The sequence below is a fragment of the Xenopus laevis genome, chromosome 1S (genome assembly GCF_017654675.1).
Source record: "Xenopus laevis strain J_2021 chromosome 1S, Xenopus_laevis_v10.1, whole genome shotgun sequence".
NCBI lineage: Eukaryota > Metazoa > Chordata > Amphibia > Anura > Pipidae > Xenopus > Xenopus laevis.
This window is the reverse complement of record NC_054372.1, coordinates 68,134,181-68,161,538: the sequence shown is the minus strand read 5'-3', so window position 1 is coordinate 68,161,538 and position 27,358 is coordinate 68,134,181. Positions and strand designations below refer to the sequence as shown.

Below are 27,358 nucleotides of genomic sequence, written 5' to 3'. Positions count from 1 at the left end.
GCCCTGTTGAGTAGTTCTATGATACTGTAGAATGGGGCAATCTCATTTGTAACATAGGTATGCCTGTGATGTTGGGACAAGCAGATTGGCTGATTCAGATTTGTCACTATGTACTGCTCTGTAGTTGTACAATCATGGTGCAATGTCATTGGTCATTGGTCTGAATGGACAGAGATGACAACTTTAGCCTTGGCCTTTCTGGGGGATCGGTTTCATGCATTGTGTTCTGCAAAAAAACGTTGCTGTAGCTTATAGGGAGAGCTCCCTGTACATAGACCCCCTGTAACTTAACTGAATGCTCACTGCACAAGCACATATCTAACTCAGAAAGGAAATTGTAAAAAAATGCAAAATGTCAACTCTGAAACCAGGGAATGGCATATAATGAGCTGAGTCCTGAGGAGAAGGGTCCATAATCGGGTAATTTCTAGGGGACCTGCAGAGGGCTTGGGATTTTGGGGTAAACAGATGCCAGACTGAAGATCAGCACCATTGAAAATCCCGAGCTACTGTACACTTTGCTCTTTGCCACAATATGCTGCTGTGCAGTTGTGCCAGGAGGACCCCCACAATTACATGAAACTGGTACTCCTTTCTAGGTTTTGTAACAATGTTTCCTTCTTTATAAAGTTGTTAGAAAAAAAAGCAGTCTGCAGCTTGTGGTTCACACCCCCATCTCTAGCAGAAGGCTCCTAGCTGCTGTACGAAGTGGACTGTCACCTCCTGCTCTGCACTGCTGTCCCTGCTGCTGTCGGCTTAGCAAGGAGATGAGCTTCTTGTTGTGAGTGCAATTGCCATTGTGTGTCCCCTCTCTGTGTCAGCACCTAGTCCACTAGACATTATCACATTTATCTCCTTCCTCCTCCAGTCTATCAGTCTTCCTATTGTCGCAGAATGATCTGTCTATTATCACCCTGAGTTAACTCCACTGTGGGGCTGTTGTCCTTTGTCTGTCTGTCTGTCTGTTTATATTTAAACAATGCATTCTCAAAATATGTATATCTGTAGCCTGTTTTCTACTGATCTGTACTGTATTATATGATTTACTGTCCTCCCATTGTAGCTCTGCTATGTAAATGGTATGTTCACCCTTCATTACTAGAATAATACAAATGCTGGTTTTTTAAAGAAACTCTGTTGTAACATATCCCTCCCTGACGTACCACTCTCAACTCTTTAGCTGCCCCCTCATTTGGGGAAAGTGGCCTCTGAAATCCCAAAATACACACATTTAACCACACATATAAAAAAAAATATATATATATATATATATATATATATATATATATATATATATATATATATATATATGTAAATAATATGATTTGAAGATCTGTGTTATATCTGCTGCGTGAAATGAAATATTGAAAGACTAAAATTTGTTTCAGACCAGATAGTTTTATGCTTTTTGTAAAGCGAATACCTGTCTAAAGTATGGATAGAAAACTCTGGCAGAAGGATGCTGGGAGCTGTAGTTCTATAACTATTGCCTACCCAAACACATGTAACCGCTACATAGTGGCTAAATATTGTAATCCATTGTATATAAATGACTGTCTGTTACATAATGGGGGAATGCAAAAGTATTTTTTGCAAAAAAATTAAACCCTTGCTAATGCTTTGGAGCTGGCACTGAGAGGGAGCTCCCATTGTGTGTGGCCATAGTGGGGTGTACACATAATGAGCCCCCGTTTCCTCATTATGTGCATGCATGTGATATGTTCTCCATTCTTACAACACACACATACTGTATGTCGTTCTCTGGATCAGGCCAGGTTCCCTTTTTTTTCTTGTACCGGTATGGGACTTGTTATGCAGGATGCTCGAGACCTGGGGGTTTCTGGATAACAGATCTTTCGATAATTTGTAGCTTCATGCCTTAAGTCTACTTGAAAAGCATTTAAACATTAAATAAACCCAATAGGCTATTTTTGCCTTCAATAAGGATTACTCATATTTTAGTTGGCATGCATCTCTAGGTACCCAAGCTTAAACAAGCATTAATCACAGCCAGGTATGGTACTGTTTACCATGTGCAGGTATGGGATCCGTTACCCGGAATCCATTATCCAGAAAGCCTCGAATTACAGAATGGCCGTCTCCCATAGAATCCATTTTATCCAAATAATCCAGATTTTTAAAAAGGATTTCCTTTTTCTCTGTTATAATAAGACAGTAACTTGTACTTGATCCAAACTAAGATATAATTCCTTTCCAAAATTAGAAGCAAAACCAGCCTATTGGGTTTATTTAATGTTCACATGATTTTCTAGTAAACTTAAGATATAAAGATCTGAATTACAGAAAGATCTGTTATCAGGAAAACCCCAGGTCCCGAGTATGCTGGTTAACAGGTCCCATACCTGTACTTCATTTCTGTAAGCTTTATTTTATGATAATTTTTTTGGAGGAAAAAACATCATATACTGTATAAGTAAAAATGCATGTTAAATAAAGTTCAGAAAGGGGATATAACTTAGAGGAAGCGTAAAGGAAGTTTATAATATAATCAAAAGCCTTGAAGACCTGAGGTGGGACCCTCAGAAGTAAAGAAACTTCAAAAGTGAACACACTTAATATAAATACTATACAATTCTAAAAATACATGTGTTTTCTCTGAAACGGTTAATGCTTGGTAGTATATATCACAAGACAGATGGGGGAATGGATACTGTGATTTATAGCCTACTATACTATAAAGGATTTGCATAGGACAGGTGGAATAGTTTAATCCCATATTCTAAAAAAACATAACTGCTTGCAGGTCCTTCACCTTGGTTACTTGGTACAGCTGCCCTTCGTGCTATTCTCCATTTAAGATAGTGTGCCTGAGGCAGCTGCATTCTTTAGCCATGTTAGCTTGATTAGGGACAGCATCTTCATCCCCAAATACAACCCTTTTAGACGTTTGAGCATCTAGTTCTGACACCCGATTCATGGGCATCACCTTCTAAAATACATTTGGGAGGGGGTAGATTTACCATGCACAAATGCTGGTTGCAGCTATGGATGCCTGAGACTGTTTTTAATTTAAGTTTTCCGTTACCTGACAGTTACATCCTAATGTTTTTTTAAGGTGCAAACAAGCTATCCTATTTACGTCTTCTTAAAATATATGAGTCCATATAATAAATGTTCCTCTTATAAACTAGCTTGACGTACGATTTTTCTTAATAATTACTTCTCTGTGGATTTGTTTAGCTGATTAGCAATTATAACTAAGACCCAGGGTGTCTACATACAGAACTGCATCAATATAATTTTATTGCTTCTGCTTCCAAGAACTACTTAACTTTGCACTACTGCGGGGGGGGGGGGGGGCTTTATTTCTTCTCACCCTATGCAACTGTCAGACTTGATGTTTCCATTGTATTCTATAAGGCACTGCTGGGGTTCTGTGCTGAATGCTCAATCAAAAGGGCTCTCTTTTGCCTACAGGATAAACTGATTATACAAATCAGTATCCATTTAGTGGCCTCATTGTAACCCATAGGGAGGGCAGCTATGGATGGGACTATTGAGAATATGGATATTGTATTAGCTCAGGACATTTCTGAGATTCAAATGTTGACATTCAGACACATGTCTGGAATCCCTTGAGCCCTGAAATTTATCACAGGGCACAATTTTAAATAGGACCCCACTGGGCTTGCATTAGCACTCTGCAGGTGCTTATACAATTTCTTAAATAAATGCTAAAGAGTTCCAGTGTGATTTAATTACAAATCGTGATGATCAAGAGGATCATTTAAAAAGGGCAGGCTGTAGATTGTACAAGCTGCAGTTTTCAGCTATTATGCAGACTGCTTTGGACTCCAAAATGGTAATAGTTGGGTAAATCATACTGTTGAACTGTATGCTCAAATAAGCTTTTACTAGAAAGCTGAATGATAGGAGTTGTAATTTGGCAAAAGCTGAATAGACCCAGTTGGAAGATTCCAGAGGTACATAAACGTTTCCCATAGACTATTTCCACCATAAATTTCCTTTGTAAGCATGTGATCTTTAAATGCAAAGGCCTACATTTATTAAACTTTAGACCTTTGCATTTAAAGATCACATGCTTTGTAAGGAAATTTGTGGTGGAAATAGTCTATGGGAAAAGTAGAGAATAAGAATGTTTTTAATTTGTTTTTATTGGGCACTTACTATGCATGTATTGTATACGAGTGCCCAGACTGAATCACCATATTTCAAACTGTCAAAATTTCCCTGAAACTCAGTTTCCAGCTTACAGAGCATGAACGGAATTCTTCGTGACCACCATTTTATTTCCACTTCATTCAAGTTCTATGTCACTATCTTAGTAGCTGTGGCCTTTGTTTGCTTCTGTGCATGCACAAGTCTGTGGATCGAGGCAGCTGTTATGTTAATGTTAGACTGTCTGAAGTGGGAAGTGGTCACCAGGGTAAGAAAGAGTAAGAAAATGAAATCATACAAGAGTTTTGTTCTTTAAAGGGAAATATCTATCATGTTGAAAAAAACAAGCAGCTCCAACATCTGCAGATTAAGCTGATATTTGTTATAGTTGTTAGAGAAATTTCTTCAAAGATGAACTTCCAAAAATGTAAACTTCAGAACAACAAAATGTGTATGTGTGTGTATATATATAATATATATATATATATATATATATATATATATATATATATATATATATACTGTATCATGAAGTTGAAAATTGATCTGTTAAATAATTTGATTAAAGGACAAGCTGAAATGCTTGTTTTTGTTGCTTTTCAAACCTCCATATGTGATACTAGTGTTTGTGTACAGGTGACCAAGCCAGGTCTTTTCTTACAAAGAAACCTGATAATGTTTTGGGCTTGGCTTTGACCTGGAGATGCTCTCTATCCTGTTACACACTTTTTTAGTTACAGTTCTAAGATAGAACTAACCAGTGAAAGATAAGCAACATATTTAAAACGAAGGGAACCATAAATGGTTATTATTAAAGGGCCAGGCAGATTATTATATCAAAGCATTATACAGATTATTACTGCTGTTATCTTGTATTAAAATCTTCTCTGATGGGCCTACTGCTCAATAGAATATATTCATTCTTAGCTTCAAAACTCGATTATTTCATGTTGATTAGAAATGACGGCTGTGTTTCAGTAATTCATTTTTTCCAGCCTTCCTTTAATTCTGTTATGTCAATGACACGCCATGTGATTTCCTAGCTAGAAAAACTATAAAAAGCATGGACATCTCACAGGTTTGCGTTCTTAAAAGGATGCTTAATATTGAAAGGGGTGGTTCACTTTTAAGGTAACTTTTATTATGTTATAGAACAGACAATTCTAAGCAACTTTTCAATTATTTGCATTATTTATTTTTTACAGTTATTTATTTGCCTTTTTCTTCTGACTCTTTGCAGCTTTCATATGGGCGTCGCTGACTCCCTTCTAAAATACAAATGCTCTTTAAGGCTTCAAATGTATTGTACTGATCCGTCTATTCAGGCCCTCTCCTATTCATATTCCAGTCTCTTATTCAAATCAAGGCATGGTTGCTAGGGTAATTTAGACCAGTTACCAGATTGCTTAAGATGCAAATTGAAGAGCTGCTGGATAAAAAGCTAAATAACTCAAAAACCTTCAATAATAAAAAATGAAAACCAATTGCAAATTGTCTCAGAATATCACTCTCTACGTCATACTAAAAGTTATCTCAAAGGTGAACAACCCCTTTAAGTTAACTTTTAGTATCTTACAGAATGTTCTATTCCTTTCAAATTTGTAATTAGTGTTCATTATTAATTTTTGTTTAAACCACTGCCTGGTTGCAAATGAAAATAAGACCCAAGCAACCAGATAGCTGCTGAAATACCAAACCCGAGAGTTGTTGAACAAAGAACTAAATAACTGAAACCCCCCCAATTGCCCTTAACAATAATTAAGCAAACAGTGAAAAATAACACGTCTTAGTATTCCAAGTTTCTCCAGGTAGGCCCCATGAGCGGGCCCAGCCCACTGGTAGTTTCTCCATTGGAGGGTTAAATAAATGCTTCAAAATATTGCTGTCTACGTCATAGTAGAAGCTAATTTCAAGTTAATCTACCCTTTTTTAAGAAAAAAAATACAGTATATTAAGTTAAAAGATTTGTAGGTATTACCATCTGAATGTTCTTGTACTATTTTCTTGCTGGAGTGGGCAGGACAGTGGGCCTAAATAATAAGCACTGACTTTAGCATTGCAGACCAAATATCAAACTTATATTACTGGCAAGCAATGGCAATGCACGGGTTGTTTCTGTAGCAATAGCATGTGGTTACTTGTTCCTTCCTTTAGTCATAATTTTTTCAAGGCAATTCCTAAAATCATAAAGCCATGCCCTGCCCTTAGTCCTTTTGTTTTTATATATGGTAGTCAGACCTCCCTGACACCCAAGATGCTTAGGAAGAATGCTAGTTGCAGAGAGAGGTTTTCTTTTCTGACACCCTGCATAAAGGGAAGGTCTGGTCATGCAAGGCGTGAATCACTAGTGGGGAGAAGTGAAACCAATACACAGGAAGAGAGAGACAGAGACAAACACGAAAAGCCTTACATATACCAGCGGAATTACAACAGAGACATTTTGGTGAAATGGGTGCTCACAACAACAACTCTTAAATTTAATGTTTAAAGGAGGACTAATATCACATTTTATTTAAATCCATTAAAAAAAATATATTTTTTTGTATAATAGTTAATAGATTTTTATTAAGCATTTAAATTGTCATGGGTTAGGGGTACAGAAAAAAGAATAGCACTAAGCACTTGATCAAAATATATTTTTTGATGGAGTGAATGAGGTTTATATCATAATATAACATGTCCATTATAACATTTATGATAGGAGAAGACAATGTGGATTTTCTGCCACAGTCAGTTTTCTTTTTAATCACTAATTTTTATCACATCTTGTTGCTGCAGTTTTCCTACTAGAAAATACAGGAGCTCACACTTACTGAGATCTAGTGACACCAATGGGCACATCTTCTTTATTTGAATATCACTCCACTTACAAGTTGGTTTATTAACCCTAATTAAACCCTACCCTAGCAATGTAAAAAAAAACGCAGATTCTTCTTCACTTGAGTGACAAACTCAAGTGAGAAATGATAAATACCCAAGCTCAAGAAATGCTCTACAACCTTTCTCATGCACAGAATTCAACAACAAAAACTGAAGAATATTAGAATTTTGATACATTTCCCAATTAGTTTAAAGCTATTGCTAATGTTATCAAATATATAATTGAAGAGCTCTAAAAGTACCTGCCATTAAATATCCATAGTATATCCAATATTAACTGTTGGCAGAGCTGGAAGCCTTGTTGGTGTGTGTGTGGCCATGGGTTTAACAGACATGGTCACAATGTAGTCAAGATGCATGCAAAGCCTACAATTGGTTGGTGTCTTTGCATTTACCACCACTAGACATTAGCTGCAAGAGAAATTAGCCCCCTTAAATATCTTAAAAATATATTTTGCTTGTTTTTGTTATCTGTAGGTTTCTCTTCATTTTTTCTCTTCTGCTTTGTTTTAAGAAAAACATGAAGCCATATTCAGATTATTTTTAAGTTAAGATTTCAGGGTATTCCTAGAGGGATAATGTATTTAATATGGACAAAGAAAAATTGTGGTACACCCAGCTGTGCTTTTGTTTGAAACCCAACCTATAGGATGCTTGGTTGGAGCCTGAGAATAGATTGTAGGCCATTAAACAGCAGACCTTATGTCGAGGGAGCTCTCTGTGAAGCTAACATGCATTTCATGGGTACCCCTGGGTTCTGTAAATTTATTGCTACGGTTATGAGCCTGATCCTTGCATGGTACATGTGACATGACTTCATTGATTATATCCAAGTGATCCAAACTGCATCCGGAGCAGGGCTATATAGCATAACAGCTGGGGCTCTTGCATGCTTTTGTTGTGTGACTCCCATGTGCACTGGGCTTCTGTAAAGGTTTCGCCATATATTAGTCATGCCTGTTATGTTGGGTTTAGGAGAGTGATAGGTGGAGCAAATCTGCTCTCTTATGGCACATTTCTAAGTTGTTGAGAGGGGTTAAGCACATGTTGTGAAATTGTTGTTTGCCTTCATCAGCTGAGCTATATATTGTTTTCACAATATACTTCTTGGTTTCTGATGCAAGCTTTCAGCTCTTCTAGACACAACATAAACCTATAGCTAATGCAGATAATCTCTCATCATGAATTTACAACTATTCATTGTATATGCCTAGGGAAGGGATATAAAATTAGCTTTTTGTTTTGTGTTGTCATGAGTTTGTTATTTTGCTTAAAGTTCCAGTAACACCAAAGAAATTACACAAGAGCCATGTACCCAGTTTTTATTCAAAACTGCTTGTACAGGTTTCTGAGGTCTGAAACACAGACAAAACTGTGGCAATATGATCCCTCAATTGGTCCAGTTCCTGTCCATAATTTCCTTGCCCCAGCCACTTTGGTCATTACTCTGCTCATAATGTCAATGTCCCACCCTCTAGTGCCAAGAACCCTGCCCCCTAACATCATTAGCCCTACTTCATGACATCACTACCCTGTGTCTGAAGTTTCATAAATTTGGCAGCATTTCAATCACTGTATTTGTGCTGGATTTAAATATCGGGTGCCCCTTGCCCTGCTGCCGTTCATTGCCAGTGTCCCCTCCTCTTTATTCAAGTAAATTTTCATCATTGGGACCAGAGCAATGGGGATTTGCGCATTGAAAATTAAAAAAAAAACTATTGTATCTCATGCACATCCCCAGTGTTTCTGAACCAATGTGGGTGTAGTTGGGCAGCATACCGCCCCCTATAATCCTGCCGCCCTAGGCCCAGGCCTTGGTGGCCTTTCCACAAATCCGGGCCTGGCTTTAAATGTTTCTGTCATTTGTTCCTTGACGCAGTTCTCAGAAAGAGGAGGTGTCATAAATATTAAAAATAAACTCTACCAACTGTGAATCTGAGCTTTTTTAAAGCAGATACTAATTAGACATGTTAAACTATTTTCCAATGAGATTATGTTTCTACCAGGCACTATAAGTTATGTTGCTGTTATCCAGTATACCATAATTATTATGAGACAGGAATATGAATAGGAGAGGGCCAGCATATACAGATAAGTATTAACAAGTGACAATAGCAATGGAATAGTAGTTACAGAGCAATAGTTTTTCGATGCTGGGGTCAGTGACCCCCATTTGAAAGCTGGAAAAAAGTCAGAAGAGTAAAGCAAATAATTCAAAAACTTTAAAAAAAAAAATGAAAACCGATTGCAAACTTGCTAAGAATAGGACATTTTATAACATACTAAAAAGTTAACGATGAACTTAAAGATGACCCCCCATTTAATGAATCCTGATCTTTCTGGACTACAGTTCCCAGCATGCTTTGGCCCTTGGTAATAAATTGGTTTGTGCAAGGAGTCAAGCAACATTCGGGTGTTATTCTCCTATGAGGACATAACAAGTGCACCTGTACAAAGTAACAGAAAATATATTTTTTTTCATTCTGGATGGCTTTATAAAAAGCAATGTATATATATTGTATTTATGTATTTTATAGACAGTGTAGGTGTCTTCCTTTCTTAAACTGACACAGATTTTGCAGGTACTGAGAGAACTTATTTTGCAATAAACATGTCTCCATTGGCCATTATCTTTGAACTTATAAAAAAACAAAAAGATATATAATATTTTCCATAGCTCAGGGGTTTAACCATTTTATTGTGTATGACTGGCATCCTTAGTCTTTGTGTCTTTGGAACATTGACTAATTCTAATACAGAGCCTTTAAACAAGAAATGACTTCCGCAATTCAGCAGAGTACAAAGAACCCACAACATACTGTAAAAGCATCAGCATACTCCCACTTATTGTAAATGCACAGTAAAAACTCTGTTGTGGGTAATCAGACTACAGAACAAAGTTATCAATTAGCCCAAGGCAGGAATATTGTAGGTGTAGCATTCTTTTCTTTTAATACACATGAAACATGAAACAAGAAGTTTGATTTTAAAAAAATTATTATTATTAATAAAATCATCCGTTAGTATTGTCTGGTTGCACTATTTATAGATAAAATTGTATACAGCAGATTTATGCCAGAACTTACAGTACATCAAAATCATACACTTTAATGTTTTTAACTAAGGGTAATTAAGTGTAATAAACTAGTAAGCTGTCGCATACAAAAAGTACATTTTACTGCTAGTTTACTACATGCTTTTGCATGTTAGAATAATGTGCAAAAGTCGACGTAGAGGATCCACTTTCGACAAGTTTATAATATTACCTGTAGAGGCAATACTTAATTATGTAAACTTAGGTGTAAGTTTTACATCAGACCACAAAAAATTTCAGTTGCTTCTACTTTCATATTCAGCCATGTGCAACCTGTGCAGGCTCACTAATGACATGTCCACCCCTGGAATTATGTTGGCAATAAAACAGATTCAGCCTTATTTAATAACACAACACACCCAGTATTATACCCACATATGTCATGGTAAAGAAAATGAACAGCAGCCAGATTTAATGGGTACTGATCACAAAATAATCCAGTGAAAATCTGATCTAATTCTGGGTCTCCTAACACTGTACATTATACAGGATAATGTAGCAATTACTAGGGGAAATGCCAAGGCGTTGACTATATAAGACCTTGTAACTCTGTAAGGGTGTGGAGACTCACTAAGAAGTTGAACATATAAAAGTCTTAAGAATGCTATGAGGGTGAATTATCCCCATTCTGTCATGCTTTTTATGATGTAGTTTTTATTTCTAAATTACACTGTTTACACTCTCAAATAATGCACTCATTCCTAAACCAGCAACTGTATTTTTTTGTTGTAATATTGGTGTGTAGGCAGCCATCTCAGGTCATTTTGCCTGGTCATGTGCTTTCAGAAAGAGCCAGCACTTTAGGATGGAACTGATTGTTTCTCCTACTCAATGTAACTGAATGTGTCACAGTGGGACCTGGATTTTACTATTGAGTGCTATTCTTAGATCTACCAGGCAGCTGTTATCTTGTGTTAGGGAGATGCTATCTGTTTACTATCCCATAGTTCTTTTGGGGGCAGGGTAGGGAGGGGGGTGATATCACTGAAATTTGCAGTACAGTAGTAAAGAGTGACTGAAGTTTATAGTAAAGAGTGACTGAAGTTTATCAGAGAGATCACAAGTCACATGACTGGGGCAGCTGGGAAACTGACAATATGTCTAGCCCGATTTCAAAATTAAATATAAAAAAATCTGTTTGCTTTTTTTGAGAAACGGATTTTAGTGCAGAATTCTGCTGGAGCAGCACTATTAACTGATGCATTTTGAAAAAATTTTTTTCCAATTACAGTATCCCTTTAAGAGGGGTGTTCAGCAAAATAAGCAAAATGTGCTCTATAAGCTCTATGATGATTTTAAATTTAAGGCATAAATCAATTTCATTGAGAGGCATTTAGTTCTTCCAAGCTTTGTATCAATTAAGGATATGTACAGCCAGCACTGCACTCCCTAAGGCTGTCAGACGGGGCTGAGCTTGGCCTGCCAGAAAAGGTGAATCAGCCCCTACACTGGCATCAGACTTCTTCCTGGCCTGCACCCACAACCACGGTGTTGGCCACGGTGTGCCTGGAAATATGGTTAATGCCAGATGAAGAATTATGTGTGCTAGTATAGTCTGTGCTTGCTGCTTAATGTGTTATCTAGAAGGTCTGTATGCTGTTAGAGACGTGTGCCTATGACTATGTATCGTTTGGATACAAAACGCATCAGGACTCCATGCTTTTAACTTTCTGAAATAAAGCTGTCTTTTATCAAATGATTTGTAGGAGTGCTTGCCGATTTTTCTTTGATTTCTTGTATGCTGTTAGAGGCCAAACTGGGGCTTGCTGTAATGTGAAGTTTAACCATTACTTTCAGGAGCTGTGCATGTGACTTGTGGTTAAGCGACATGCAATGATCACAGAGCCAGATGTGAGATAGCTGTAGATACATAACCTAACATAAGCTCAAAATGAAAAGGAAATTGCTTGAACACTTTGCCTAGACAAATAACCTGCCCCTTGTATAGACAAACATGGTAAACTTTTAGATATATTATAGCAACAATTATAACATGCTTACAATGGAAAAAACACTAGTATTGCCAGATAATTTGGAAATTCAGGGACACATCTAAAAAATCCAGCTAGAAATGCTGCCTTGATTGCAGTTTAATTTATATACTTAGTTCAGTCCATCAGGGGCAAGAGGTGGGGCCGCTGTCCTGGGTAATCTTTATTTGAAAAGGGCCCTGCTGCATAAATTGCTTAACTTATGTATGAAAAAATGTACATTGTTTGCAGAACTTTTGCAAAAACATAGAATCTTAGCTTTAGCATGGCTGCCAATTAGGAAGGCTAGTGTACAAATTATTCGTTAACTTTTAAAGCCCTTCACTCCTCTGCTCCTCACTACATTTCTCTTGTGACACTGTACATTCCTGGCTGTATCCTCTGCTCCCTTCAGAGTCTCAGTCTTTTAACACCATCCACATCCACTGCCACCTCTCATCTTAAACGTTTCTATCTCGCTGCTCCTTACCTCTGGAATATCATCCATGAATTCCTTCACAAGGAACACCCTCTCATTCTCTTTAAAAAATAAACTCTAATTCTACATTCTGGAGCACTGAAACATTATATAGTGTTGCCCACTGCTGTACATTAGGGCCAATCACTCTGGATACGTTTATACCAATTTATTTTGGATTTGGATCCCCTTTAATCTTTGCAAATACTTTTTTTAACATTCCTCAGACTAGTAGGTATCCTAAAATTGTCAAGAATGTCATTGTACGCTGTAGCCTTAAGGTTAAAACCTTAAATGGAACCAGGAGCTCTGCCCCAAAGAATGGAAACAGAACCAGACAATTATTCTTTTTCCACTAAATTTTATAGTCTGCATTTTGCATGCAGGCAAGTAGTGTTCTCCTGGCAGCACACCCCTACCACTAGTAAATGAGACCTAAAATCTGAGTTCAGACTAATTCATGTAATTTTCCCATTAAAATTAAATATATTCATACTGTCTGAAAATTGTAGTAGTGACCATAAATTTCTGATTTTCAGGACATCTGACTAAAGCACCAGAAAGACGCTGCCTTATAGGGCCTGTTTTCCTAGCTAAAAATCCATAAGCAGCTAGCTGGCTAAAGTAATACCACAGGCACAGAGCTTAATATTATATTGTCAGGCAAGAAACAGTTGCTAAATTATAGCTATTTTGAGGCTGCAGTTCAGTTTTGCCCACGTACAGTTAGTTGCAAGTAGTTTTCAGTGTTCCTTAGTAACCTCTTCAGCACGTCTTTTTTTTTTCAACAACGGGAATTTGCGGGGGCTTCTTGACAATAGCTTGGCTTCACATAGGCGTCTTCTTAATTGTAACAGTACTCACAGGTAACTTTAGATCTTCTTTAATCTTCCTGGAGCTGATCATTAGCTGAGTCTTTGCCATTTTGGCTAGTCTTCTATACATTCAAATGGTATTTCTTGTTGTCTTTCAGGTTTTAGTTGTCATTTTAAAGCATTTGAGATCATTTTAGCTCAGCAGCCTATCATTTTCTGGACTTCTTTATATGTTTTCCCCTCTCCAATCAACCTTTTAATCAAAGTATGTTGTTCTTCAGAACAATGTCTGGAACAACCTATTTTACTCTATTTTACTTTTCAGAGAGAAATGCACTATAACCAGCATGCACAACATTTGCTGCCTTCCTTCCTTAAATAATGGCCGTAATTGACACCTGTTTTTTCACAGAATGAATGACTCACTAATTGAACTTCACACTGCTATTATTTAGAACGTATTTAGAATCTATTATTATTTTACTATTATTATTTCCAATTAATGATTCAATTACACAGAATCAGCAGCATGCATGTCATGATTGTTGGTTCTGTTGGTTTTCTACTACACCTACCTACAAGTAAATTATTTACCATGTAGAAATATAATTTCTACCAAAAACTGTGATTGATCAGATTAGTGTTTTTGGACTGCTATTATTCTGAACACAACTATAGGTGGCAATTAGAGTGTAGTCATTGGTTCTAAGCTTTCTAAAAAAAAGTGGATTGACCATGATAGTATCCCTCATAATACTGGAACAAAAACTTCACTGGCACACAGGATATTTCAAGCAGGAAAAACCTTGCTAGGTATTTATTGCAGCATGCTGCAATAAATACCTAGCAAGGTTTTTCCTGCTTGAAATATCCTGTGTGCCAGTGAAGTTTTTGTTCCAGTATTTTAGGGAGGTGGCCGATTCCTCCTGTTTGCTGTGCACCAGGTGTTCTCTATCCAATTGATTAGGGTGTGCGAGTGTTTCTTGAAATTCCAGTATCCCTCATAAGCCATAGTCAGCGGCACTTAAGACATAAATCAAAGTTCAAAGTGCAAAACACTAGTTCCTATAATGGAATGCAAACAGTTGCTCCACATGTACACAGTGGGGTTAGTACCGGTAAGTGGATTGTGTCATTCAGACACATAAGTTAGAGTTAGTTTGACCACTTGCGAATGGGTAGTAATGGTAGATGACCCCTATCCTTTACCATTTTAATTTGTTCTGTCTAGTTCTCTGGAAGCATTCTACTGATTAATAATGGATGTAGAATTATATTTTCTATGTGTTTTTCTATTGATTATAGAGTTTTTCTATATGGCTATATATTCAAGTAGATACTTGTTCAAAGGTCACTGTTGATAAAAGCAAAGACAGCATTTTGCTTGTTTCAGCATTGCAGCCTTTGGCTAAAGAATGATGCTATTTTTATGTCTATCAGAAGTAAAAATAGGGAAGCCCCTATTAAAGACACATGCAGATAATAGTTCCAGTACAGAGAAGCCTATGCCAATAATGTTTGACTGAATATATTCGATATTAATGTTATTGCAATTCTTATCAGTAGGATTTATCATCCTATTAAACCGATAGGGACATGTTTCTGACAGTACTATCACTTTACTGAAAGAAAAGTACATAGAAACAGTGCACCCTACAGACCCTGCTACAGATCCTTTCCCTAGTGGCTCAGGCTTTGGTGTCCAAGATCCCAATAGACTAGGCTATTGATTACATTTACCAGCCTATAAAGACTATTACCTGCCCTCAAAGCTGCCGAGACACCAGGGAAAGTATCTGAGTCTGGGATTGACACAGTACAGTAACAGATGTCTGTAGAAAAGCAGCAGAGGACTTATTAAAGTAATAGAGACCTGTTTCTGATAAATGTAAAGTGCCACCTAACCTTTAAGGCATATGTTTTAATGATAAAAACATTGTTACTCATCCTAAGGTTTAAAGAGCAAGACTGTACTGAAAATTGTTGTTAAATAAAAAAAAAAAAAAGAGCAAGACTGGGTGCACATCATGCCATTAAATTGTATACAAATAAAAAGAAGTAGCCCACTTTAGGAAAAGGGATACATGTTACAGGCAGAGGGAAAACCCCTACAAAAAGTAATTAATAATCTTGTGTGCCACATCGACGCAGTGACATGCAACAGAATTAAGGGAGTCAACTGTATCCTCCTTTGTGGGGAATATAACTACTTCTTTGGTTTGATCTCTTTCAAAGAAACCATTCGGTTTTCGATTGCCTACTTATGTACTGGGCATATGTACTGGGAGTGATTTTATATGTACATATAATACACAAAAGCCATGAATATCTTGTAAATGATATCCTGATGATGTCATTAGTTATAAACGGTGAGTTCTGATGTCATTTCTCTCACATGACTCATTGAAACTTGTGTATTGTAATAAATAAAGTACCCCCAGTTGCAAAATATGAGGATATTAGAAGTTACCTCGGAGTTCCATGACCTGTATAAAAACACTCGGCCCCAGGTCTCGTGTTTTTATATGGTCATAATACTCAAAAGCCATGAATATCCTGTAAAATATATCCATATAAAGGGTGCTTAGTTATGTCACAGTTATAATTGGTGCCTAGTTATGTTACAGGTATAGGATCCCATTATCCAGAAAGGTCTGAATTGAGGAAAGGCCGTCTCCCATAAACTTCATTTTATCAAAATAATCCAAGTATTAAAAAACTATTTACCTTTACTCTGTAAGAATACTAGAGTAACTTAGAAGAGTACCTTATACTTGATCCACAAAGATATAATTAATCCTTATTGGAAGCTGAACCAGGCTATTGGCTTTATTTAAAGTTGATTTTCTAGTAGACTTAAGGTATGAAGATCCAAATTACGGAAAGATCCATTATCCGAAAATGCCCCAGGTCCCGAAGATTCCGGATAACATGTCCCATACTTGTATTTGTGTTCCATGAACTTAACTGAGTAGCAGGATAAATGTCCTTCAGTGTTCAGTCTTAAAGGAGAAGGAAAGCTACGGAGGCATTTTATTGCCAATAGGTTAGCTGCAATAGTGCAATCTAGAATGCTATATTTATTCTGTCGAATGTTTTACCATACCTGAGTAAAAAGCTCTAGAAAGTCTCTGTTTAGGATAGGAGCTGCAGTATTAACATGGTGTGACATCACTTCCTGCCTGAGTCTCTCCCTGCTCTGGGCTCAGATTACAGTAGAGAAGGGAGGGGGTGGGGAAGAGGAGCAAACTGAGCATGCTCTTGCCCAGGGCAATGAGGTTTAAGCTGAAGGCAGGAAGTCTGATACAGAAGCCCATGTGTACACAATAGAAGGAAAGAAATGCAGTTTCTTTTGACAGGGGACTCAGAGCAGCACTACTTTGGGGGTTTACTGGTATATTTAGATGGACCTTTCTGATAAGGCTTACTTAGTTTTAACCTTTCCTTCTCCTTTAAAATAGTTGAATCAGGACTTTGCTGACTGGGCAAAAAAAAGACTAAAAATATCCTTTCTTTCTTATTTTTTAGTGGCAATCGCTCTTCGAAGACATTCAAGCCAAAAAAGAGTCTTCCAGAGGGCTCACATCAGTACGAGCTATTGAAACATGCAGAGGCCACCCTGGGCAGTGGAAACCTGCGTATGGCCGTCATGCTTCCTGATGGGGAAGACCTCAATGAGTGGGTTGCTGTAAACAGTAAGTTAACAGTCACTGATATTAATTCAGATACATAGCTGCAATAAAATTCAGTTTAAGAAATATTTGAATATGTGTAAGCATTCACAGTTTCACAGAATCTGCGAGTAAGTGAGCTTTACATGAGTACAATAAATAATCATTGATACAGTACATACACACATAAAGTGAATCTATAAAATGAACACAGATACTGTCCTCCACTGAATGCAGTGTTTTGAAAATAACAAAATCTGGATGAGACCCCAAATCTTCCCTTACTGGTACTCTTGATCTTTAGTATTGAGTAAGCAGTTATGAAGCCAAGGGAGTTTTACACTACAGCACATTTGTGATAGGGAGTGCAAAAACAGTAACCACTGTGAAGTCTTAAAGAAATTGCTGAGTGCTCCCACATTGCTGAAAAACGAAATATGCAATTTTATGGGACTCATTCATAATGGGGAAAACACCATGTATGTATGTATGTAAAGCTTTATTAATATATCACTGCAAGGATACACAGCACTGTACAGTGTTGCAGTGTATAAAAGTACACACAGGAAGGATAACACTGCGCCTTAGAAGTATTATATATATCTATCTATATATCTATCTATACATAAGGAGCTAATCACTATATATATATATATATATATATATATATATATATATATATATATATATATATATAATATCAAAACAGGGGGGTTGTGGGAGCACTCTAAAGGCTTTAAAGTATATATATATAAGTATAATAAATGCTATTGCATATGTACCCAAAACAGGGGTTATTTTGTTACAAAGTTATGATCATAAAATTGATAAGCCACCATACCACGTCAAGGTAAACCCCGAATGGCGGTCCCTAACTTGTTTTATATTTTATGTGCATTTTAGCATTACCTGTAATCAATGTCCATTGAACGCTGTTTTTTCACTAAGGGCTAAATCCTCCCCAGCCAGCAATCAGGCTTTTAAAGGAGAGATATTCCCAAAACAAACGCCCAATTTTAAAAGCATAGGATCACCACTAGTTTAAAGGGGGGGGTATGGGGTGCTACAACCACTGAAGCTATGCCACAGCTCCTGGCTAAATATACAATATCAAAACAGGGGGGTTGTGGGAGCACTCTAAAGGCTTTAAAGTATATATATATATATAAGTATAATAAATGCTATTGCATATGTACCCAAAACAGGGGTTATTTTGTTACAAAGTTATGATCATAAAATTGATAAGCCACCATACCACGTCAAGGTAAACCCCGAATGGCGGTCCCTAACTTGTTTTATATTTTATGTGCATTTTAGCATTACCTGTAATCAATGTCCATTGAACGCTGTTTTTTCAGCGTTTACCTTGACGTGGTATGGTGGCTTATCAATTTTATGATCATAACTTTGTAACAAAATAACCCCTATTTGGGTACATATGCAATAGCATTTATTATACTTATATATATACTTTAAAGCCTTTAGAGTGCTCCCACAACCCCCCTGTTTTGATATTATATATATATATATATATATATATATATATATATATATATATATATATATATATATATATATATATATATATATATATATATATATAGTGATTAGCTCCTTATGTGTCATTTATAAACAGTCAGTGAAGTCAGTAAGAATGCCAAGATGTATTATATGCGCAGATGCCTAATCAAGGATATGGCTGAGTTTGGAGACATAGGACTCACTGATTATCTTCTGAATATACTCTAGTTCCACTTTTAATACCAGGCTGAATCTGAATCCTGATTTGCATATGCAAATTAGTAGCGGGGAGGGAAATGCACGTGACTTTTTGTCACAAAACAAGGAAGTAAAAAATGTTTTCAGTTCGGTATTCGGCCGAAGGATTCGGTGGTTTGGCCGAATCCAAAATAGTGGATCTGGTACATCCCTATCTTTTAGAGATTCAAAATCGGTGGGGCTGTCACCCTAGGGATATATGGGGCTATAATAGACAACTACAGTTTTACATACAAGCCAACAGGATGAATGATTGGAGTAGGTCTTTAACACCTTGGGAACAGATGTTAACTTTGTCAAGAATTACCAAACCTTTTTTAAAGATCTATAAATTACTTATAGATCAGTCACCTAAACACGATAAGCCTTGCTGTAATAGGTGGGAAAACAAATGAAAAGGTAAAATTACAACATCTATGTGGAATAAAATTTTTATAAATATTTTCAATTCGTCAAGGGCAGCAAGGACCAGAGAACACACAAACTATTTACAAGATGGCACTATAACCCTGTTAGATTAAGCAAAATGTATCCAAACTTGTCCAAGTTGTGCTGGAGGTGTAACGATAAAGAAGGTTCTCATTCTCATAATTGTCTTACATGCCCAGTTTTAAAACATTTTTGGACGACTATAATCTCTATAATTTACTAATTTCAGATTGAACATTAATAATCAAACTCAAAAAACCTATTGAATTTTTCAATCGTAAATGATAAAGCTATTTCTAATCCTCTCACTTCCCACTTATTACATGCGGCCAAATCTCTTATACCAAAAATATAGAAACCATAGAGGTTCCTATGATAGCAGACTGGTTTTCCTCTGTAGAAGATATAAAACAAATGGAAGAAATTACATAATGCATAATAAAAGCAGTCAATATTGGGAAATATTGTCCCCGTGGATAAATTATATGGAGACAGTTACTTGTTAACGTTAAACGTATGCTTATCATTTGTTTAAATGCCTGTATATTGTTGGTCAAGTACATAATGGTATTATTTAAGGTACGACTTGTTGTTTTATCTTGCTGTTTAGTTGTATAGAGATTTTTATTTAAAATAAAGAATTAAAAAAAATAAAAATAAAATGTCACCTTGTACTTAATGGTAACTAAGTTGCTTGAATCCATATTGATGGCAACACAATCCTATTGGATTTATTTAATGTGATGTATTTAATTGTGATCTGGAAACCCCCAAGCATTTCAATTAATAGATCCTATACTTGTAGTGAAAAGTGATGCATTTTGACTCTGCTCTGGCATTCTTGGGAACCTGGCAACATCCATTGGCTATCATGCTATATTAGATGACTGAAATCACTGTGTGACATACAGTAACCCCAAGTAAAAAGATGGATTTGCCACAATATGCATGCCAGTAACCACAATATGCTAGGCAGAATCCCTATAAGATAAAGACATATACTGTAAACTGTTTTTACTTTGTATATTTATAGATTTATAGCTGCTTCCTGTGTTACACATTAAATGATAGATAGATAGATACATAGATAGATAGATAGATGATAGATAGATAGATAGATAGATAGATAGATAGATAGATAGATAGATAGATAGATAGATAGATAGATAGACATTGTTACTGGGTGAATATACTTAACCAATGCATTATCCTTTGATTTGCAGCTGTGGACTTCTTTAACCAGATAAACATGTTGTATGGAACCATAACAGATTTCTGTACCGAGGAGAGCTGTCCAGTAATGTCTGCTGGCCCAAAGTAAGTCACTGGTATTCCCAATCTTTTACAGGATGCTTTCTAACTTTCAGCTCAAAATAGCACATACTGCATAAAAATTTCCCAGCAGCATATATCTTGTAATAAAAAGGGCATCTAACTATAAAAAGTAATAATCATTTATCATTATGAAAAGGTTTCTACATATAACATCAATCAGCGTTATAGTAAAGGAAGTTAAGAATGTGCAACAAAATTTGTCTAATATTTCCCAAGTAATAATGGTTACGCAATATTTTCATATTTTGATGTATGAGCTGTACATTTGATTTGACTCTGTACACCTTGGTACTTTCTGCATTTCTAACCATTTAAGTAAAATTATTTTCTAGGACACTGTTTTTTTTCCACAAAAGATAATCATTAAAATAATAGTAATTAAAAGTTCTGATGTTCTTAGGCAGTCACAGAGTCCACCATACTCCCCTGAGAGGGCACAATATACTGTTCTGGGGCTTCCACATATACACTTGTGCAACAAGACATACTATCTATCTACTTAGCTTCATTTCACTATGGACTTGTGCTTAATAAGCTCTGACTCATGCTGGGATCATTTTATTTAACTGAGAAAATAATGATATGACACAAACTCTCCCAGGGTAACAATATGTGGTGTGACCAAAAGACTCATGCTGTTAAGCTGCGGGATCACACTAATGAAACCATAAATATCTCTAAACTATAAATAAAACATAGACAATAAAGTACACAGGCATAGAATTTGTGTGCCAGTAGTATTGTGTTGTATGTTTATGTGCCAGTAGTATGCACAGTTATTTAAATTAAGCATAATTATAATATTGTTGACCACTGTCCAGTGGATTTGTTTAGTTTCCCGGGTTGGTCACCTCTGCATTACATTGTATTGACAAGCATTGTGTTGATGTCGCATGCAGTGCTGGTGGTCTCATTTAATAGCAGTATGCAAATTTGTCACGATTTGCCATCTTTTATTTTAATTAACCCACATTGCAGCTTTTCCCCAAGATTGCTCAATTGTGTGTGCTGCAAAATGTTGCACCACCAACTGGAAAACACTTAATAATGGTACAACAATGTCATCTCTTTGTAAATGTTATACACATATTTGATAAGGGTTTACATTACCAGAAAGCACAAAATAATTAGAATGTTAGTAAACATAGGTTTAATATATATATATCAGTGCATTACAACTTTCAATTAAATCACAATAGTTGGCTCTAAGGGTAGACACACTAGGCATTACTGTGGTATGGCCCACTTGATTTCTGTATAGGGGGGGTTGAATACGCTTTTAGAGATTTGCATTGTGGAGCATCTTAAAACATAAGGCCTGTCTCCAGTGTGTATAGTAACTGAATATAGTTAATTTTTACCTGTTAGTGTTGACTGATTGGAAATCCCATTGCAAGTGCACATTTATACAGTTTGCATTCTGTTGTAGCATGCAAATAATATCATTAACTAATGGATTCCTGTGCCCCAAGTGCATTATTTCTTTTTGATAATGGAGACATTTGCTATGATTTTTTCTCCCCATAGATATGAGTACCACTGGGCAGATGGAACCAATATAAAGAAGCCCATTAAGTGTTCTGCTCCTAAGTACATTGATTACCTGATGACATGGGTACAGGATCAGCTTGATGAAGAAACCCTTTTCCCCTCCAAAATAGGTAGGATTATAGCATTTAAGAAGGATCCAGTAAAATCTTTTTTAAAGTAAAATGATCCAACAGATGTGACCTGCACTGCTTGCCCTACAAAAAAAATAGAATGCACCGAGTATCCTAAATAATTTTATTTATTATCAGTTATAATTATAATCCGCGAGAGACCTTATGAAATAAACAGTTTTTTGAGAGTTGACAAACTGATATACAGTCCATGAGTCTTTGGTGACTTTTCCAACAATGTGTGTATGATGTCCCATAATTGGTTCCTGACCCATGGTTTACAACAGCCTGTTCTAAGGCATATATTTCTTTTGTCAATTGAATAGAATCTGTCCCTCAGAATATGTTAAAATGGCCCCACCTATGACATAACTAAAGAGAGATAGGGGCCGGGAAAGGCAGCCATGAAGGATAGCCTGACTATATTTATAATAATATTTTGTAATATATAATTTATTGGCAACAATGTCGTTTCTTCTTTTGCAGGTGTTCCTTTTCCAAAGAACTTCATGTCGGTAGCCAAGACTATCTTAAAGCGCCTTTTCCGAGTCTATGCTCACATTTACCACCAGCACTTTGATTCAGTGATCCAGCTCCAAGAGGAGGCTCATCTGAACACTTCTTTTAAGCACTTTATTTTCTTTGTTCAGGTAATAAGAATTGTATCCTCTCTAATATTAATATTAAGTTTGATTTTAAAAATGTATCCTTCGACACCTTCAGAAACATGATAGTTCCTTAAGGAACATAAGTTATGAGATGCAATTGAAGGGGACGTATTGCTGACATAAAAAAACTTGGAATGTATTAATTTTTCAGACATGGGGTGCATTGAAAATGAACTGACAATGCAAGTGTTCCCTCATTTTCTAATTATGGTTTATACAACTGTTTGCAATGGCACATCTGCTACATAGTGACAGGCTAGAGGTGGTGTATTATGAACCTGTAGATAAGTAGATAAATAGATGTGGACACCCACGCAAAGGGGATTTAATCTGTGACTAAGTGGTTCAAGGTTATTGTTAAATACTGTGAACAAAAAGGGGATGGAGCGGTGTCAAAATAATATGGAGCAACCGCTATACAAAATTTTAAAAACATATATTTTTTCAAAATCAATCTAATCAATAAGCGTTATACATTATGTTTTACTATGTAATATCTTTTTTTTTTTTTTAGGAATTCAACTTAATAGACAGACGAGAACAAGCTCCACTGCAAGAATTAATTGAAAAGCTGACCTCTAAGGACAGATAAGATAGCAGTTGATTGAGCACCAAAGCCTTTCTTTAACGCAAGCTTTGTTTTCTGAACCTTGTTGCATTCAAAGCAGCCAAAATCTATTTTTTGTGTGCTTATGCTGAAGGAATATGATATAGGTATTTTCTCACCTTCCTGTAATTCCAAATGATTGTGTGTTCTACATAAGGTGTTCTTGGAGGGAGGAAGAGGTGTATTATATACTAAGTTCCAGAACCTTAAAGGGCAAGTCAACCCCAAAATAAAAATTGGCTAATAAAAGAAAACTTAATTCTAAGCAACGTACCAATATACTGTATATGTATTACAAATTGTAAGTGCTTTTAAAGTTATTTGTAAAAACAATTGCTATTGAAAGAGGCATTTACTTAACTCCCGGTTGATACTATTTAAATAATGTTGCAAAAGTCTTGGTTCCCAACACAGACAGATCTGTTAATCAGCTGCCTTCTCTTACATCAGGGGTGTCCAAACTGCGGCCCGAGGGCCACATGCGGCCCAGGATGCATATGAATGCGGCCCAGTTTGAAATGCTTGGAAATAGGATGAGGGGGGACTCTGCCCATTGCCCAGTTAGTAATAATAATATAATAATAAGTCTATTTAATATCCAGGTGTCCCATATTCCAGTGTATAGTTCCATCTGGTTATCCAACTGGCATTGTAGTTCTTTTCTGTGTATTTCCTTTACTTTTACAAATCAAACGTGTTTGTGTATTTCACGTGTGGCCCCAGACAATTTTTATTTTTCCAATGTGGCCCGGCGAGCCAAAAGTTTGGACACCCCTGTCTTACATTGTTCCAACAGTCTGAGCCATCAGGGCAGAGAAATGACAAACTTCTTTCAGTAGCAACACAAATACAATTAGCTGAAAACCATAGAAAATTTGTAATTAATGTATATTGCAAAGTTTCTTAACATTATATTTTCTTATATTAGGCAACAATATTTGTTGGATTGGCATTTACTTTAGCCCCTATACATCCATTGTCATTCCTTTCTGCAGTTAAAAAATCTGAGAATTTTATGTGCCTAAATAATTTCCATTCCTTTGTCACTGCTGCTCTTCACAGACATTTTATTCTGTTTCATTATTATATTTTTCTTTAATCAGAAGCTGATTGTAGGAAGCCCTATGTCCACTATAGAACTTCCTCTATAGTATTAAAATCCCCCAAGTGACCAGCAGAGCAGTGCCAGGTAATGCGCACTGGGCCCCTCCAAATGTTTTTTTTGGCAGGGGGGCTCTGTCTTGTTTCTCTGCTGCCTGTGGATAAAACATGGCCATCAGGTCCAGGTATAACAGGTTCCCTCATTTCTATAAATCTATCTGGGTAATCTTTAAACACATAACCAGGGGGTCAATCAATTACAGTGGTGTTAAAACAAATTTGCAGTTAAATTTGAGTAGAGTGGATAGGGAGTAAAATAAATGTTTTTCTAGAAAGTCACAGTCATCAAGATGCCATTTTTTACTTCACTCTCCTCCACATTTATGGGCAGATTTATTAAAGGTCGAATTTCAAATTCATGTGATTTTTTTAAAATTTTTTATTCTAATAGATTTGAAATACTCGAAATTCGAATGGGAGGTTATTTAAGAAAAAAATTTGAACGTCTAAAACGAATATTACTGATTCGAAAATTTGAATCGAATTTGACAACTCAAATTGTGTTTTTTCTCAGAAAAAAACTTGAATGTCAGGAAGGAACATCTTCATATGGGTCACGGGACCTCAGCCATTGACTTCTACATGAACTCGGCAGGTTTTAGGTGGCGAATAGTCAAATTTGAATTGTTCCCAGGGTCCAAGGATTGATAAATCTCGAATTTAGAATTCAAATCGAGTTTGGATTATTCCCAATTCGAATTTGTGATTTTTGACCAAAAATACAATTCGAAAATCCGAATTAATGAATGAATCTGACTCTAAATAATAAATTCCCTTGATTGACACGACGATCGGCCAATCGCTGATCGCTGCATCATAGCCCAGCCCACTGATGTCGTATCCCCGCCCACTGATGTCACGGTCCGCCCACTGACGTCACAGTCCCAACCAGCACATCACTAATACATACATTGTTAATTCACAATTTTAAGCAAAATAAGCACATGTGTGAAAACCTTTGAGCAAAATCCCTGGAAACATGAGTAGTATATTCCACTCAGACTGAATCAAAACCAGTCACCCAGGTCAACCTAAATTTGCCTTATAAATCCTTAATGTGTTAACAGAACCTGAGCTTTATTTTGTAAATTATTGTTCTATGCAGTCCTTGGGGGAGTAATATTTATATATACTCCTCATTTGTTCATCGGATGGCTGTAATTATCTTTATCAAGGTTATCTCCCCTGGTATGTGTTGTGTTGCATTTGCTAATTTTTATCAGGTTATATGGACCTTTTAATATTGTTTTGAATGCTACAGCTTATTATATATATATATATATATATATATATATATATATATATATATATATATATATATATATATATATATATATATGAGCCTGTATTTCAGTGTTACTGTAAATGTAAATATGTTATTATTAAAAGAACAACTTGCTCATAGTGCTCTTTTTTAATTTAAAAGTGTCTGCTGCTATTATCAGGCTTTTAGTTCAACAGCACCGTGTTAGATCTGCAGTACTAGTGGCTTGAGGGTTAATTGACTTCAGTTAGATGCTGCTCTACATTTTGCTGTCTGGGCTTAGCGCTATGTTGACAGGCTGAGAAAAGCAGTATATTGGGTGTTATCATTGATCTGACTTGGACCCGATATTCTTGCTTATTTAGCTTGGTAAATCAGTGGGAGCATCTGGACTATGAGACAACTGACTGGTCTTCCTAAACTGCTGGAAGAGATCAGCTGCTTTCCTACAGTTCTTAAAGGGAATACAGAGAGCAATATGGGGAAATGTATCTTACTGGAGACACTACCTGTATATTCAATTAACCATTGAGCTGCTAAGCTATAAAGAGATTCTGAGCTGAAAGCTTGATATAAGCAGTAGAAGAGCATGCTGAGCTTTTTTTTATTTTACTTTGGAATCCCCTGTAATTGGCATGGGATATGACTTTTTGTAACACCAGAGGACAGTATGGAGCATGTATTGTGAATTAAATTTTAAGACAGAAATTCTCAGCCTATGGCTTCCCCATGAACTCCTTCATATCCCCTCAGCTATACTATGTTTATACTAATGTTGTATTACATTTATGCATGCCATTTGGCTGCAATTTCTAAAGCCATAATGAAAGTGTCAGGTACATAATGCACAATAATATTGTAGTTTTTTGGTGCAGTGGTAGTAGAACAAATTAACCGCAATTCAGAAGGCACAATTCATAATCTGCCAAGGGAAAATACCACTATATTTTATTTCTTAATTTCAACGCCAACTAATTTCATCTGCAATTAACTTGCAAATTAATTTTGTGTCACAGATTTGAAACCATTTTTCTGATATAATGAAAAACATAGTGTTTTCAAGAGGATGTATATTTCCATTATTTCTGGATTTAGCATTTTCAACCTTAAATTATAGCTTCATTTTGAATGTATGCTGACAGTTTAAAAAAGAACTGGCAGTGGCTATATATCTGGACATTTATATAAAATTGATAACTTTTGAGTTGTCTTTATGGAATTACAAGTTTGGATTCAGATAGGGACGATATTTGCATGAGCTCCTTGTACAGCCAATAATGTATTGACAATACAGGCTGTATTTTGCTGGTGTCACAAAGTCCTGGTATAAGTCTTCTAACGGTGCTTCTAAACCTGCAAATGTATGTGATTAATCAATATAAAATTAAAATATTTTTTTGGAAGAA

At 36.2% G+C, this 27,358-nt stretch overlaps 1 protein-coding gene across 1 annotated transcript; it reads left to right on the top strand.

Moving 5' to 3' along the window:
- The first annotated feature begins 610 nt into the window (after nt 1-610).
- mob1b.S (MOB kinase activator 1B S homeolog) lies at nt 611-27,358 on the top strand. Its single transcript, XM_018243422.2, has 6 exons — nt 611-781; nt 16,906-17,072; nt 20,480-20,573; nt 22,119-22,252; nt 22,739-22,902; nt 23,435-27,358. Exons 1-6 carry the CDS (start codon nt 768-770, stop codon nt 23,510-23,512), a joined length of 651 nt encoding a protein of 216 aa, XP_018098911.1. The 5' UTR covers nt 611-767; the 3' UTR covers nt 23,513-27,358.

Bases quoted from the DNA above. Each gene is read 5' to 3' on its own strand.
- mob1b.S (XM_018243422.2), top strand. The intron at 22,253-22,738 runs GTAGGATTATAG...CTTCTTTTGCAG, and splicing joins CCTTTTCCCCTCCAAAATAG to GTGTTCCTTTTCCAAAGAAC. The intron at 22,903-23,434 runs GTAATAAGAATT...TTTTTTTTTTAG, and splicing joins ACTTTATTTTCTTTGTTCAG to GAATTCAACTTAATAGACAG.